We start from the raw sequence: 14,625 nt of genomic DNA, 5'->3' as shown, positions 1-14,625 counted from the left end.
CCCAAATCAGCTTAAGGGTCATTCTCTTGCCTGATCAGCAAGAAGAAGTGATCTGATGTCCATGTCTATTGGTAGTTAAAGATACATTATAAACCAATAGCAATAGGGGGAAGGTAACTGGACCTAGATGAACAGTCGGAGCCACCACACCAAACGGAAAAGGAGCTGCTTTTAAGGTCTGGACCGGGTGGTTATCCCCCAATGTTGGTGCAGTGATTTTCAAGGCATCAACATAATTGGCGCTAGAAGGAGGGCCTGAGATTTTTGTCTATTGGAGTCTTTTCAAATTTAACATTTTGTTTATGGCTCCTCTTAAACTTCCAATATGGAGTTGTATCCATGGACGTGCATCTTCCAATACTCCACCCGAAGTGGTAAGACTCTTGTCTCAGGTAAAGTTCAATGGTAAGAGAAATTCTTCTGCTTTTAACCATGTCTTTCAATTTATTCAAAATGTTTCAAATCACGCTTTTCAAGGAATTGATGAAGGAATTTTATGCAGAATTTTTACTCTTATATTTGCGGCAAAAGCCAAAAGCTGGTGCAGAACTCTTCCAGTTGCTTTAATACACAGCTGGGATCAATTTGTTACAATTTTCATTTGTAAATTTGACAGCTATGATTATGAATGGGTATGTGAAGAAATTGAATATCTACGAAGGTTTGAAAATGAGTTTGTTAATGATTTTCATATTCGATTTCACTTGAATTGTTTAAGATTTAAGGACAAAGATAAACCTACGGAAGAAGAATCATTAGATTGGTTTAAACATATTTGTTCTCTTCCAACCATTCCCAATCCATATCAAATTGATTCAAGCTTTGTTCCATCCCCTTCCAATACAAATGAGAATCCCAATTTGGATGTGCAAATAAATTGTGATGAAGTGGTTTCACAAAGCTTAGAAGATATTTCTAATCAAATGCAAGAAGACAACAACAGCAATTTTGGAGAAAAAGCCGCCTTGAAATCTGAAAGCTACTTCGAAGTAAATTCGGAAAATCAAATCGTAAATCAGCAAGTACAAGCAGCAATCAAAGTAAATAAAATGCAAACGGCTGTACAAATTTCTGAATTTCTCCATGATGAGAAAATGCCAAAATCAGAGTAGCAAAGCAGCATTCTTCAAGTAAGCATACGCACACAAAGGAATGATCAGCAATCTGAAAATTACAATGAGCATAATGCACAAGAGTTCTCAAACAGAGACAGTTTTAAATGCATTGTTTCAGGTTCACATTTTTCCCTTTATCCTGATATTTTCAATGATGGTAATATTTTTCCTCTTGGTATTAATGATATTTTAGAAATTAAAGAGGATGATTTAAATGAATTACCATTAAATTTTTATCAAGATAAAGAAATAATAATTGATCATTCTTTTGCCATTAAGGAACACGAGATTTTTGTTCCTCCTTGTTTTGATATATTGGATGAAATCGAAGGGAATTCCAGACAATCTTGTGAGGTCATTTATGATGATTACTCTGACATTGAGGATGTTGATTTCTATTATTTTCAAGAGAATCCTCATGATAAAATTCAAATAACATCTGAGGATGAGGAACGCTTCAATTTAGGAATTATCTCAACTAATCCTCATTTTAGAGCAACGAATTATCTTCATGATTTCATCATTCAAGAAATCATTCCAATTTATGATTCATATGAGGATCAAACTCCCATTCATATTCATAATCATAATTCGTTTTCTATTTCACAAGTTGGAATTCGAAATTACCCAAATTCCATAATTCTGGCCATTCCTTGTGAAAATGAAATCATTTCAAAGCGATCCCAAATGTGCTGTAACATTAGTTGTACAAATAGTGATTTCATTTTAGTTTTTCTTTCACAGCTATTTTGTTTAAACTTAGATTTATTTTCTGATTTTATTTTGCAGAATTTTCATACTTTTCGTTGGCATATTGAACACCTTACTATCAAACACTCAATTGATGCATTGCCGAATTGGGAAATTGAAGTTTCATATTATAACCATGAACATAGAAAACTATTAACATATCAATGTCAATCGATGTTCATTGCTTATCAAAAGCTTCTATCTTCTCAAAGGCAATATCAACGAGAGAATGTATTTTTGCAATCTGGCCAACAATTCAATCCAATTAATAAATTGTCATTTTATTTGAAAGGCTTCCATCCATTTTTCATTGACTCATTTGAAAATTATTTGGAAATTTTTCCTTCAAGGAAAATTGTCAATGATTTAACATTTGTACATAACACTAACAAATTTTTTCAGGTCAAAGAATCTAAAAGCTCATCGTCACAATCTGGCCTGTTATCTCTTCCTTTGAACATTTCTCAATCCTTAATAGAGGTCCATCCAGATTTCTATGATCCAATTGGTATTGAATTGAAAAGCAAATTTCAAGAGAAGGAGATTTTAATCAACTTGCTAACAATAAATGTACATTCTGATTTCATATTTACTTTTCTTAGTTTAATTAGATTTGTATTTTTATTACTAACATTTGAACTGTACATATATGCGGGAATAAAAATGAGAAAATGGCTACATTGGAAATATGACTATACCTAGTCATTCTCATGCATATGGTTAGAATAGGAGTAGAATTAAATTAGTTAGTTTGTTTTATGTAGTTAATTTATTTTCAACAGTTCTGTAGATTAAAAATAAAACAAAGCAATCAACCTTCTGATACATGTTCAGTGAAAACATTTTTCCTTATCAGAAAATTTTAATTCTTGCTTTCCTTTTTGAAATTTCTTATAGCGATATCTCTACTCTGCCTATTTTGAATAATGTCTTGATTAAATTCAATTAAAGTTGCACTTGGTATCGATTGCCTCAAAGCCATTTTTCTTCATTTCGGGATTTCCTTCTAAGATTTTCTTTTGAAATTTATATGGTAAGGATTTGAGGATATAAAAGCTTCATGATCCCATTATCCCATGAAATGTATGACTGTCCATGATAAGCTTAATTCTAATTCAATCATTATTAGTCAGTCTAACCTTTCAGAATTTTCCAAACACTGATCTTAAGGATGTCCATTTTGCCAAGTGCACACATTCAAATCTGTTTTGATATTTTTCTACAATTAATGGCTTAATCTCATTCTAATCTTTAGTTTATTATCTGATGTTGTAAAACGCATCATATTCATTTACTAAAGGTATTATTGAACAGTCGCTATAACAATACGGATTCTTCTCAAGTTATTCAGAATAAGCAGAGATTATAAATTGTTGTTTCAACTCAAAAAGGGAGCCTATTTTTATATTTATTTCTGGTAAATTTTATATTTCCTGAACATGAATAAACAGATTTTATTTAGGCTGATTGCACAATTAGATTTAGAATAAATAATGAGATGATTTTAAACAAAAGGAAAATTTGATAAATCAAAGGAAGAATTTGAAGATTCATAAGGTAAAATTTGCAGACAATTTCCTTCCAGGTACGCATTTGCAAGCTCGTTCTCATCTCTTATTAATTTCTCTTTTCCTTAGTTTATTTTTGATTCGTGTTCTATTTTATTTACAGGTTTTCATTTGTTTTCAAAAACTTGAAGTAAGCAGTAAACCCATTTCAAATTTGCAATAGGCTCAGGGAAATTTTTGTGATGCATTAGAATTTAAGCATTTTTTAATTTTTCTTTTATTCACTTAGAAAATCCAATTGAAATTTCAAGGAATATCATAAGACCATTTGCATCAAAAGATTTCATCGGAAGTAGTTCTTAGCATTTCTTTTGATAACAAATTGTTCATCAAAGACCTCCGATGTATTATCTTACTCATATGCCATATCGCATTTCGCATATCGGAGCTTTGCAGTTGAAGTATACTATCATTATCGTGAATCGCCGATCTATAATAATCGACTTTGCCGATATTGCGATGACCAATTCCGGATCCGATACGAAATTCAAATCAAAGTTATAAAATTATCGCGTCCATTTAATCGCAATAATGGTAAGAGCATAACTTTTAAAGGGCTGATGTCTCGGATCCGATATGTTATCAAATTTTCATCATAAAGTTATCGGGTCCACTTTTCATCGCATGTCGGCGTATCGAGAATGGTTACATCATGTGCTCAAGATTGCCGATTGTGCCGATTGCCGATCGCCGATTAGCTACGACATTCATCGCACATCGGCATCACAAGAATCATATCGTGTTATATCGGGTACCAAAAGTTTGCCAATCGCCGATATCGCAATCGCTTCGTCGCATTGTTATTTATGCTTACATCAAATCTCTGATTCTGCGATGTGCGATGCGCGATGTGGGAAGCACAGTGTAAATATGCCCCCACCCCCGATATAATATTTCTTTAATGATGCGATCGCTCTATCTCATAGTACAACTTCTCATCGCATATTTTCATATCGGCAATTCGTCATTGCAACCTTTGATGCAAGAACTTCCAATGCATGCCTCTAAGCCGTTAACATTTAATCAATATATGGCATAGCAATAAAATTGAAGTCTTGCAAATTAAACTAAAAGCATGATGAAGAAACATGTTGTGTGGATCATCCGATGAAGCGATGTGTTAAAACGAGCTTGGGTAACCAATATGGGAAAAAGGCAATTGATGACAAATTTGCAGCATACAAAAATCATTTCAATTTCTCATACATTTTAGTTTTAAATATATAATTCCATAATTAAAAATGGAATTCAAGACCTCTCTATCTTCATAGTTGAATTTTATTAACTTGGATTTGGTCTTGATTCTGGACAATTTATCAAATCATGGAGTTTATATGAAACTTATAATATTTTGAGGAATAGTCATTACTGCAAATTCTCATTCTCATCTCTGATGCATTTCTTTTATTTCAATTCCCCTGAGCACTAAGCATTCTATTTTTACATTTTACTGCTTGTTTTAGTTTAAATAAAATAAATAATGATTTTGGGTTATAGGATTTTGGTTAGTGGGATTTCTTCATGTTTTTAATAATAATTAAAATAAGGAGTCAGCTAGTTTGGGGAAATTGATACCTTTCAGGTAAGATCAAAAGCAATTATCCAATGGTAAGATTCATGTGCCCATTTTCATTAATTTCCATTTCATCATTCTAGTTTCATTTTTGAATTATGCTGATATAAGACTCTGTTTTGCAACTCTCCATTTAAAGCTTTCAATCCTCTGCCAGATCATATTTTCGAAAGTCCATACTCTTCTCCTGGCTTTATTTCAAGAAGCAGCGATAATCCTCATTGAAACAGCCACACCAGGAAGTTTCTGAACCTTTAGTTTGTTTCTTTAAGCATTCATTTTATTAGAAAATGATCAATATGATGCTTTGAAACAAGAAGATTAATATCATACAGAAAGTTTTCATTATGGCTGAATTTTACAATCACTGATATCTAAAAGCCTAAAGCATTCACAACTCTGCAAGGTATGTTTTTCTAAATCTCAACATAAGAAGGAATGATTACATGCTTATTTTCTTTTTCTTCATATTGTTGGAGACATTGGTATAAACATTCTTGTTTGAGTTTATCTTGCGAGACTTGGGTTTTCCTTTCCATTTTTAGAGATTTCTTTGTTTTTATTTTTGTTTGCTGATTTCTCTTCTCATTTTAGCATAAGACTTCTTTTCTTTTGGTTTTCAGTTTTGATTTTGGTGACTTTGTCATTATTTATATGGAAGGCCTATTTGTTACCTAACAATGGTCAGGATACATGGAGAAAAATTGTTAATAGTCATCTATTAGCTTTTTCTTAAATCTCTTAATGAAGTTTGATTTTCTTATTATAGAGGTAAACATACTTAAGGAAGAGATTACCAATCAAGAGAAGTTGGCAAAATATCATAAAATCTGAAAATTTCTTTTTCATCAAATTGTAATCATTTTGAGATTTCACAATTTTATTAAGATCTTTCAAAGTTTTATTATCAGTCAAGAAAAGTTATTTTTAACCAAGTAAAGACATGTTACAGCAAAGCACCTTTAACTCTGAAATTGTCATTCTTAACTCTTAAGGAGTCAATGATTCTCCCTGTCCCAAAGAGTCTTATTTTCTAGAGTATAGTCCAGAAATATATTTAAACTTAAAAGATAAGGGGTCTCATCATGAGCCTGCTTACCATGATCATAGGGGAAAAATAGGCTGACATTACCAATACTGCTAAACAAACCAGGGTAATGGCTTATGATTGCAAACAATTATAAGACAAGGGGTCTCATCACGAGCCGGCTTGTTCAGCCCAATTTTAACCAGTGAATGGCATTGTCAACTATCTGGCTACCATACTAGGACATGGCTTTTAAGATTTAATTAAAAAATAAAAAATAATAAAGAAAATAAACATATATAAATGGATTTATCTCTAGATCAATAATTCTTAAACAGATGGGATTTTGAATCATTTATGATTAAAAGGTAACCCTGTCGAAACTATAGATGTTTGCTGGCAGCAGTGGCTCTACCTATGACAAAGGAGTATATTTTAAAAGCTAAGGTGTAAAGTGACACTTGCTTTATCTCTACAACTAATTAAGGATTGATATAGAGTTTTGAAATATTTTAATTCATGAGAAATTTTGAGAAAAATTACAGTTAGATGATTCTTGCTTTTAGTCAGACTAATGAACCTAGTCAAGCATTTCACGCAATATTTTCTCTACTTTAATTATTTTTACTTTAATTTTAGGAAAATCTCGTTCATAACAAAAAGAGATAACTGGGAGAAATCGCGCGGAGCTGGAGATCGCGGGAGCGGACTGAAGACCTTCTGAGTGCAGCTGCAGCGCCGCCGCCTCGGCCTGGGCCGCGAGGCCTGCCTTCCGGGCCCTGGCTTCAGCCATGGCCCAACCAGATCCTTCCCATGGGGATGCGGAGAAAGCTTTTTCTGATCTGGTAAAGTCTCTGCCCCCTGCCCAACCGAAACCAGCAACTTCAAAATTTGTTAAGAAACTGGATATTCTCCAAGAAGTTCAGCTGCCTCCATCTCTTCCCCGAATGGCAGCTCTATCATTAGCAGAAAAAGGGCTCATAGGGCAGTTTACAGGCTTATGGCCTTCACCAAAGACAGTCCAGCGATGGGTGGAAAGGAATTGGTCCGATAAAATACAAGGAAAGATCTCGATTCGCTTCTGTGGCAAAGGCTACTATACCTTTCATTTTGAAACCAAGGCAGACAAGGATCTGATATTCAGGAACGGGCCCTATTTTGTGGACTCTCGAGGGCTATATCTGAACAAGTGGACCCCTGATTTCGACCCTGAGCTAGATATCCCTAATGCGGTTCCGGTTTGGGTACGTCTTCCCCATCTGCCCCTGCATTGTTGGGGAGACGAATCGGTCAAAGCAATTGGGAATGCAGTAGGTAAATACATTGACAGAAGCGAGCCCAAAGATAACATGCAAGCCTGTGCAAGGATCTGCGTAGAAGTGGACCTCGGAAAAGGCCTGCCAGAAGCCATCAAGCTGAAGGTGGATGACTGGAGCTACATACAGCAGCTGGACTACGAGCAAATACCCTTTAAATGCAAGGTATGTCACGAATACGGTCATTTTGCTAATAGATGCACTAAAGTAACCAATCTGGAATCTGAAGACCAAGGAGGACAATGGGAAACTGTGAAAAAAAAGAAAGCAGCACCCCTGTCTAAACAAGAACCATCTTCTGAACATCCGGGCTCTTCCTCCCTCCGCCCCACCTCTCCTCCTCTCAATCCTCCAGGACCTTCCCAAGAACCCCCCTTCCCCTCATCCTCCAACCCTTTCCTTATTTTATCCTCGGATGATCCTCAACCTGACCAGCCCTCTCTGGAACTGTCCGATCCTCCCTTGATTACCTCGATCCTCTCTCAGCCCTTCTCTGACCCTCCCCCTCCCAGAACTACCAGAAGTTCCTCAAAAGACATTGGCGCCTCCAGTGACCTCCACAAGAAGCCGGGACCAGGAAGAAAGTCAGCCAAACAGCATCGGGAAGAAAGCACGCAAAAGGATATAGCCCTAGGGATCCAAACCCCTATGGACTCCTTCATTACAGGATCCCAAGAAAAAGAAACAGCAGGAAAAGACCATGAGAGGCGAGCACCTCCTCGCTCGAATGCCTCATGATGAAGCTTTTATCTTGGAACAGTAGGGGTATGGGGCACCCCTCTAAATCAGCTGCCCTACGAGATCTTCTCCAAATAGAAAGACCTGAAATTGTTCTGATACAAGAAACCAAACAAAGTCAAAGCGAAATGCAGAAAATTGTAGATGCCCAAAAAAATTTTACAGGGGCCAGTAGCAACTCCAGAGGAGCTTCTGGAGGAATTACAACCATGTGGAATAATCAACACTGGGACTGTAAGTCTTCCGTCCTCAATCAAAACTGGTTAAGGACTAATCTTAGTAACAAAGAAGAGAGCCGTGACCTCATCATTTACAATGTCTATATCCCCAATCATTATCGGGAAAAGGAACAGTGCTGGAAGGATCTGAAAGAAGATATAGATAACGAGCAGAACACAAATGTCATTCTAGCTGGAGACTTCAACTTAGTCCTTCATGCGAATGAGAAAAGAGGGGGCAATTTCACCTCCGACCCCTTCAGAAGTCAGATGGAAGTGATAATGTCCGAACATGAACTGATGGATATTATCCCAAAAAATAGAAAATACACCTGGAATAACAGAAGGTTGGGGCCAGGCAATATCATGGAACGATTGGACAGAATTTTGGTTAACGTCTCCCTCCTTTCCTCCTTTGCTGCAGGCCACACAAAAATTCTCAGTGCCACAGCTTCAGACCACTTTCCCATTCTCTTAACGTTGGACTCCCATTCTCAATTGGGACCAATTCCGTTCAGGTATAATCCTTTGTGGAGAGACAACGCTGAGGCTGAAGCTATCATAGAAGCAACCTGGAAGCATCATGTAGAAGGCTCTCCAAGCCATATATGGGAAACAAAAATCAGAAATACAAGAAAAGCTCTCAAGGACTGGGCAAAAGTCAGCTATCAAGAGCCAGAAAAAATTAGGAAAAAAATACAGCAGGACTTGGAGGAAATCCAAAAACAAATAGAAGATCAAGGATTCACCCACCAGCTGAAAAGCAAAGAATGGGAAGCTCAAGGACAGTTAATGCACATCAAGAGAGCGGAAGAAATTAAGTGGAGAATTAAATCAAGACAGCTATGGCTGAAAGAAGGTGACAAAAACACGGCTTACTTCCACAAGCAAGCCACTGCCAGAAAAATAAGAAACAATGTAAACACTATAATGGATAGCCAAGGCAGCCAACATAACGACCAAGAATCCATCAAAATAGCTGCCTCCCTTCACTACAAAAGCCTCCTCACGGAAAATCAAGAAGAAGCTGACTATTCTGCGCTTTTACAGCATCTACCGGAAAGAATCTCTTCAGAGGAGAATGACAGCCTAAATCGAGAAATAACAGAGGAGGAAATCAGAAAAGCTATCTGGACCCTGCAACCGGACAAGTCTCCAGGTCCAGATGGGTTCCCAATCAATTTTTACAGGGATCATTGGCACTTGATTAAAAAAGACCTTGCAAAGATGTTGAGGGGAATTCAAAGAAAAGGGAAAATGGGGGGCTTCACAAATTCAACATTCCTTGCCCTCATTCCCAAGGAAAATCGCCCCACTTCCTTCTCCAGGTTTCGACCAATTTCATTGTGTAACTCCTCTTATAAGATATTCACAAAAATTATAGCTTCTAGACTCCAACCCCTTCTTCCTTCCCTTATATCTGAAAATCAAGGAGGCTTCATGTCAAACAGGCAAATTCATGACACCATCACCTTGGTCCAAGAAGCCATTCATTCCAGCACATCAAGGCAAGAGAAAGGTTTTGTTCTCAAGCTCGATTTAGCCAATGCCTTTGACCGAGTAAGACACTCCTTCTTGTTTGCTGTCTTGAGGAAAATGGGATTCAATTCTGCCTTCATTAGCACCATTGCTGCTTGTATTTCAGGTCCCTGGATTTCGCCTCTCATAAATGGGCGCCCTTGTGATGCCTTTCAATCCTCAAGAGGGTTAAGGCAAGGTTGCCCTCTTTCCCCTTATCTTTTTATTCTTATGGCTGAATCATTCAGCAGTACTCTAGATCACAACAGAAGAGTTGGCCTCATCTCTGGTATCAAATTCGGAAACGGAGTCAAGAACATCAATCACTCCCAATTTGCTGATGACACTCTGCTCATTGGAGGAGCTTCCACTACTATCGCAAGGCGCTTCAAGACTCTTCTCGATCAATTTATGGAGTACTCAGGGGGAGAGGTCAACTTTCAAAAAAGTTGCATCTATGGATGGAATATCTCCAATCAAACTGCTCACAGCATAGCTAACATCTTTGGAGTCGCCTACAAAGCAAACTGGGATCACTTCACCTACCTTGGGATGCCGGTCACCCTGGGTTCTTTAAAAGCCGCTACCTGGAATGAAATAATAGACAAAGTCAAAAGGAAGATCCAGCAATGGGGAACTCAATGGCTTAATCCAGCAGGCAGAATAATTCTGCTCAAATCAGGTATATCCTCCCTACCTCTATATCGATTTACTCTTTACCAAGCTCCTGCCACTTTTCATCATAAGCTGGAAACCGCCCTCCGAAATTTCTTATGGCAAGGAGGGAAAAAAGAAAAAAATAGATTCAATTTGGTCAGTTGGAAAAGCGTAATTCAATCGCAGGACAGAGGTGGTTTGGGAATTAGAGCCCCTAAAATCCTAAATCTAGCATTTGGGATCAAAATGGCTTGGAGGTTAATTAATGAGCCAAAAGCATGGTGGAAACAGGTCATAGAAAGCAAATACCTTACCGGCAAAAGGCAAAGACTTCTTGAAATAGACATTCCCAACAGAGATTCCACCAAAATTTGGCATCTCTGCAAGAAAGCAATTCCCATCCTCAATCAAAACACCTCAAAGATCCCTGGGGGAGGGGACAGTATCAACTATGCTACAGACAAGATAATGGGTCTTCAACCTCTAAATACAATAGAAGAAGCCATCCCTTTCATTCTCCATCTCAATAGTAAAGGCATACAGAGGCTTGATCAAATATCAAAATGGGATGCAGATACGGGAGCCTGGATTAGTTGGGAATTTCCAGTCATCCCCCCAAATCTAGAACCAAGCTTCAAAGTCCTCCAAAAAAACCTCCAGAATAGAGCACCCATTAAAAAAGGAGCAGCAGACGGATTTCGATGGGATCCCACGGGTTCAAGCTACACCATCAAGTCTGGCTATCAATATATCTGCAACAGCACCTATCAGACTCCCATTTGGAACCAATGGAGAACAATCTGGAAATCCGAGGCCATTCCCAAAGTTAAATTTTTCACATGGCTGCTGTTAAAAGGCAAAGTCCTCACATCTGAAAACTTAAGAAAGAGAGGGATCAATGGTCCTTCAATTTGCCCCAACTGCTGCTCAGCAGAGGAAACCATCCATCATTTGTTCCTTGACTGTCCCTTCGCGAAGAGATGCTGGATCAACTTGTCCAACTTGGGCAATATAAAATGGCAACCCCAACAGAACATTTCAGAGGCAATTCAAGAATGGAGAAGGAACTGCCCATGGAAAGACAAGAGGAGCAAGATTGTCAAAAGAATTTGGGCTATCATACCTCACAATCTTCTATGGAAAATTTGGCTCACAAGAAATAAAAAGATCTTCCGAAACAAAGAGAGTAATGTCCGAATGACATGCAACAAAGCTCACATCTTGGCGCAAGAGACAATTGCAGCAAAATACACAGGAAAAATCAAAGCAGCAGATTACTCAGTGGAAGAGAGATCAGTTATCAGGCACATTCTAGGCCGACCAGGTCATCAGCAGGATACCCAGAGAACTGACAGACAGCAGCAGGAACAGATTAGGGAGTGGGAAATTAGACTCCCAATCCAGGATTATAAGATGTGGATTCAGAGCAATAATTGTCCAACTCTATACTTCGATGGTGCATCAAAGTCCAACCCAGGACCAGCAGGAGCGGGAGGAGTAATATTAAATGAATCAGGGGATGAAATCTGCAGTTATGAATGGAGCCTGGGAAAAAAAACAAACAACAATGCAGAGGCTTTAGCTCTTTATCAAGGTCTGTTGCAATTAAAAAATATGGGTATCAGAAAGGCACTAGTTTTTGGAGACTCTTCAATAATTATTCGCCTCATGAATCACAATCAGCGATCTCCTAACAACAACCTCCAGCAACACATTGAGCGAATTAAACTCCTCCTTAAACATTTTGAAAACATTAAACTTTATCACATTCTTCGCACGCTAAACATGGAAGCTGATAAGCATGCGAATAACGCAGTGGGAAAGCAGGAAGGTGCGCTGAGGCACAACAATAGAGACACCTTCCAACCCCTGCCATGACTCAGGAAAATCCTGACACCGCCCAGATTCGCAGGCTCATCAAGTGTGCGAAGGGCATGGCTTCTACAGCAGCAGGACAAACTGCAGAGAGCATAATACGCATAAGCAGTCAAATCCGAGCTTCGATCGAGAGAATCACCTGCCATCAAAGGAAAACAAATCAATACAGTGCTGGCCTGAAGATCGAAAACACCGCAACTGGAGATTGCATAAAAGATTTTGTAAAATATCTCACCAGTTCTGAGGGTCCGGCTCCAGCTAGGCACTCTGTCTATCGTTGGATTCAATCTATAAATATGGGCAGAAGCAAGCCAAGATTTGCCAATCAAGGTCATGCGACAGAGCAGCTACATCGGCTTGACGCAGGCGCTCTTATTCAGAATCCCAGGAGAAACCAGACTCTGGTATCGTTTCATTTTGCTTTGTTTAATTCCATTTTAACTTCTGTTGCGGTGCTTTTCAGGAAGGCCCAAGTTAGTCTCTGCAGGGTTCTCTGGAAAGCTCAAGTCCGTCTCTGCAGGGCGGCTCGTTTAGCTGCTCCTCCATCCTTTCACTCTTCGCTCTCCTCTCATCGCCTCTGCCCGCCGCTTACAGCATCCTCCTCTCGCCTCTTCAGCGAGCTCTCCCCAGCTCCCTCCTCCCTCTTTTTCACCGCTCTCTTCTCTTATATTCCCCTCTGCCTCATCTGCCCCTCTACCCGCAGACTTCTGGTTCTTTTTGGCTCGCGCACCTATTCCCCGCCCAACCTCCCTTCTATCCTTGTTGCTCAGGAAGCGGGAAGCACTACCTTCCCTGACAGCGTCTCCAATCTCTGTCTCCAAGTCAGAATTTCCAACAACGTTCTAACCGCTCCCGCCTTCTGGACCTTTTTTCCTTATTGTATCTTCCTCCCTTCAATGGCGCGCAGTGAGGATTGTTTACACTGTGCTGATCTTCAAGCTGAGCTTGAAGAAATAAGGACTCAGCAGTCATTGTTAGATGAAAAGCAGGGTCTTCTAGCTGCAAGATTAGAAGAGCACGATAGGCGCCTTGATGAGCACAGCAGGAGACTTTTTGAACAGGACCGCATCAACACTGAAAAGTATAAAGCAGAAATCCAGCTTTTCATGCATAGGGTGTCCTCCCTCCAAGAGCAATTTGAGCAGCTCACAAACCGCTGCGGCCATGTCGAGGAATCGCTTTCCACTCTGAAATTCTGGCTGGAAAAGAACACCATCGCCACCAGCTCCTCCAGTGTAAATCATGGAGCCAAAGATGATAGGCCAGAAGAATCAACAGCAAGACACATCCAACACATCATGATTGACTGAATGAAATTCAAATGTATTTTTCTGTTATCTTCCTTTATTAGAATCTATACTAGCGCTATCTTTAGCAGTAGGAAAAAAAGCAAGCTAAGGATCAAGGGGGCAGCCTCATTTTGTAAACCCCTTGCTTCCTCTCAGTCTGCGCAATCTATGTACCAGAGGATTCTGCATCCTCGTTTTTTTTCAGAATATAATATATAGCAACCGATCATTTCAAAAAAAAAAAAAACAAAAAGAGATAACTGGTTCTTCTTCCGTGTGTCGCCAATTGTTGTGGTAAAAACACAACACCCCCCATTATTGATGCGTCCGCTTCGAATAATGGGGACCCTTTCTATAAAAATTTTGGCTAAGTACCTTTTTGGATTTTTATTTTAGTTAATTGCCCTACGCTTTCGTTAATTTTTAGTTTTCTTTGGATTCTTGTTTTGATTGCTTTGTTAGAATCGATTTTTTATAAGCTTCACATTGACGCTTGTTTGGTCTCATTTGGTCAACTGGTTTGAAAATGACACTCCTTTGAAAGTCTGATTATTTATGTAGCCTGGGTTAAAATTGCATAAAATGTACAATATTGCATTTTGTAAATAAATTAGTTCAATAACGCATTCATTCTAAATATTAATCTATAGTGAATTCTTTTTACTAACATTTTTCCGTTTTTAGTTATGCAGCCAAATAATTAAGCATCGGGACTTAAGAAATTCACTCCAATTTCCAAATTAAATCTTAATCTCGAAAAACCAAACATTCAAGTGGCTGTAGTTTTATTTTTAACTGTAGTTTAAAAACTTAAATTCATAAAAATAAAACCAAAATAAAAATTGATTTTTAATATTAAATATTAAATTAATTATTATAATTAATTAAATTAAATTAATATTTAATATATAAAAATTATATCGCATCGGAGCTTTTTCATTATACAAGTTTTAAGAACCCCGATGGCCCGATGCGATA

At 38.2% G+C, this 14,625-nt stretch overlaps 1 protein-coding gene across 1 annotated transcript; it reads left to right on the top strand.

Annotated features, from left to right (window-relative positions):
• Nucleotides 1–8,215: 8,215 nt before the first annotated feature.
• On the top strand, nt 8,216–12,358 carry LOC149244304 (uncharacterized). The gene is made up of 2 exons (XM_089371498.1): nt 8,216–9,464; nt 9,951–12,358. The coding sequence occupies exons 1-2, from the start codon at nt 8,216–8,218 to the stop codon at nt 12,356–12,358; spliced, it is 3,657 nt and encodes a 1,218-aa protein (XP_089227624.1).
• Nucleotides 12,359–14,625: the final 2,267 nt, after the last annotated feature.

Source organism: Pinus tabuliformis, chromosome 8 (assembly GCF_031772625.1).
Source record: "Pinus tabuliformis cultivar Carrire ecotype Pingquan chromosome 8, CPIR1, whole genome shotgun sequence".
NCBI classification, from domain to species: domain Eukaryota; kingdom Viridiplantae; phylum Streptophyta; class Pinopsida; order Pinales; family Pinaceae; genus Pinus; species Pinus tabuliformis.
The sequence above is the reverse complement of the archived record's forward strand: the minus strand, read 5'-3'. Positions and strand labels throughout refer to the sequence as shown.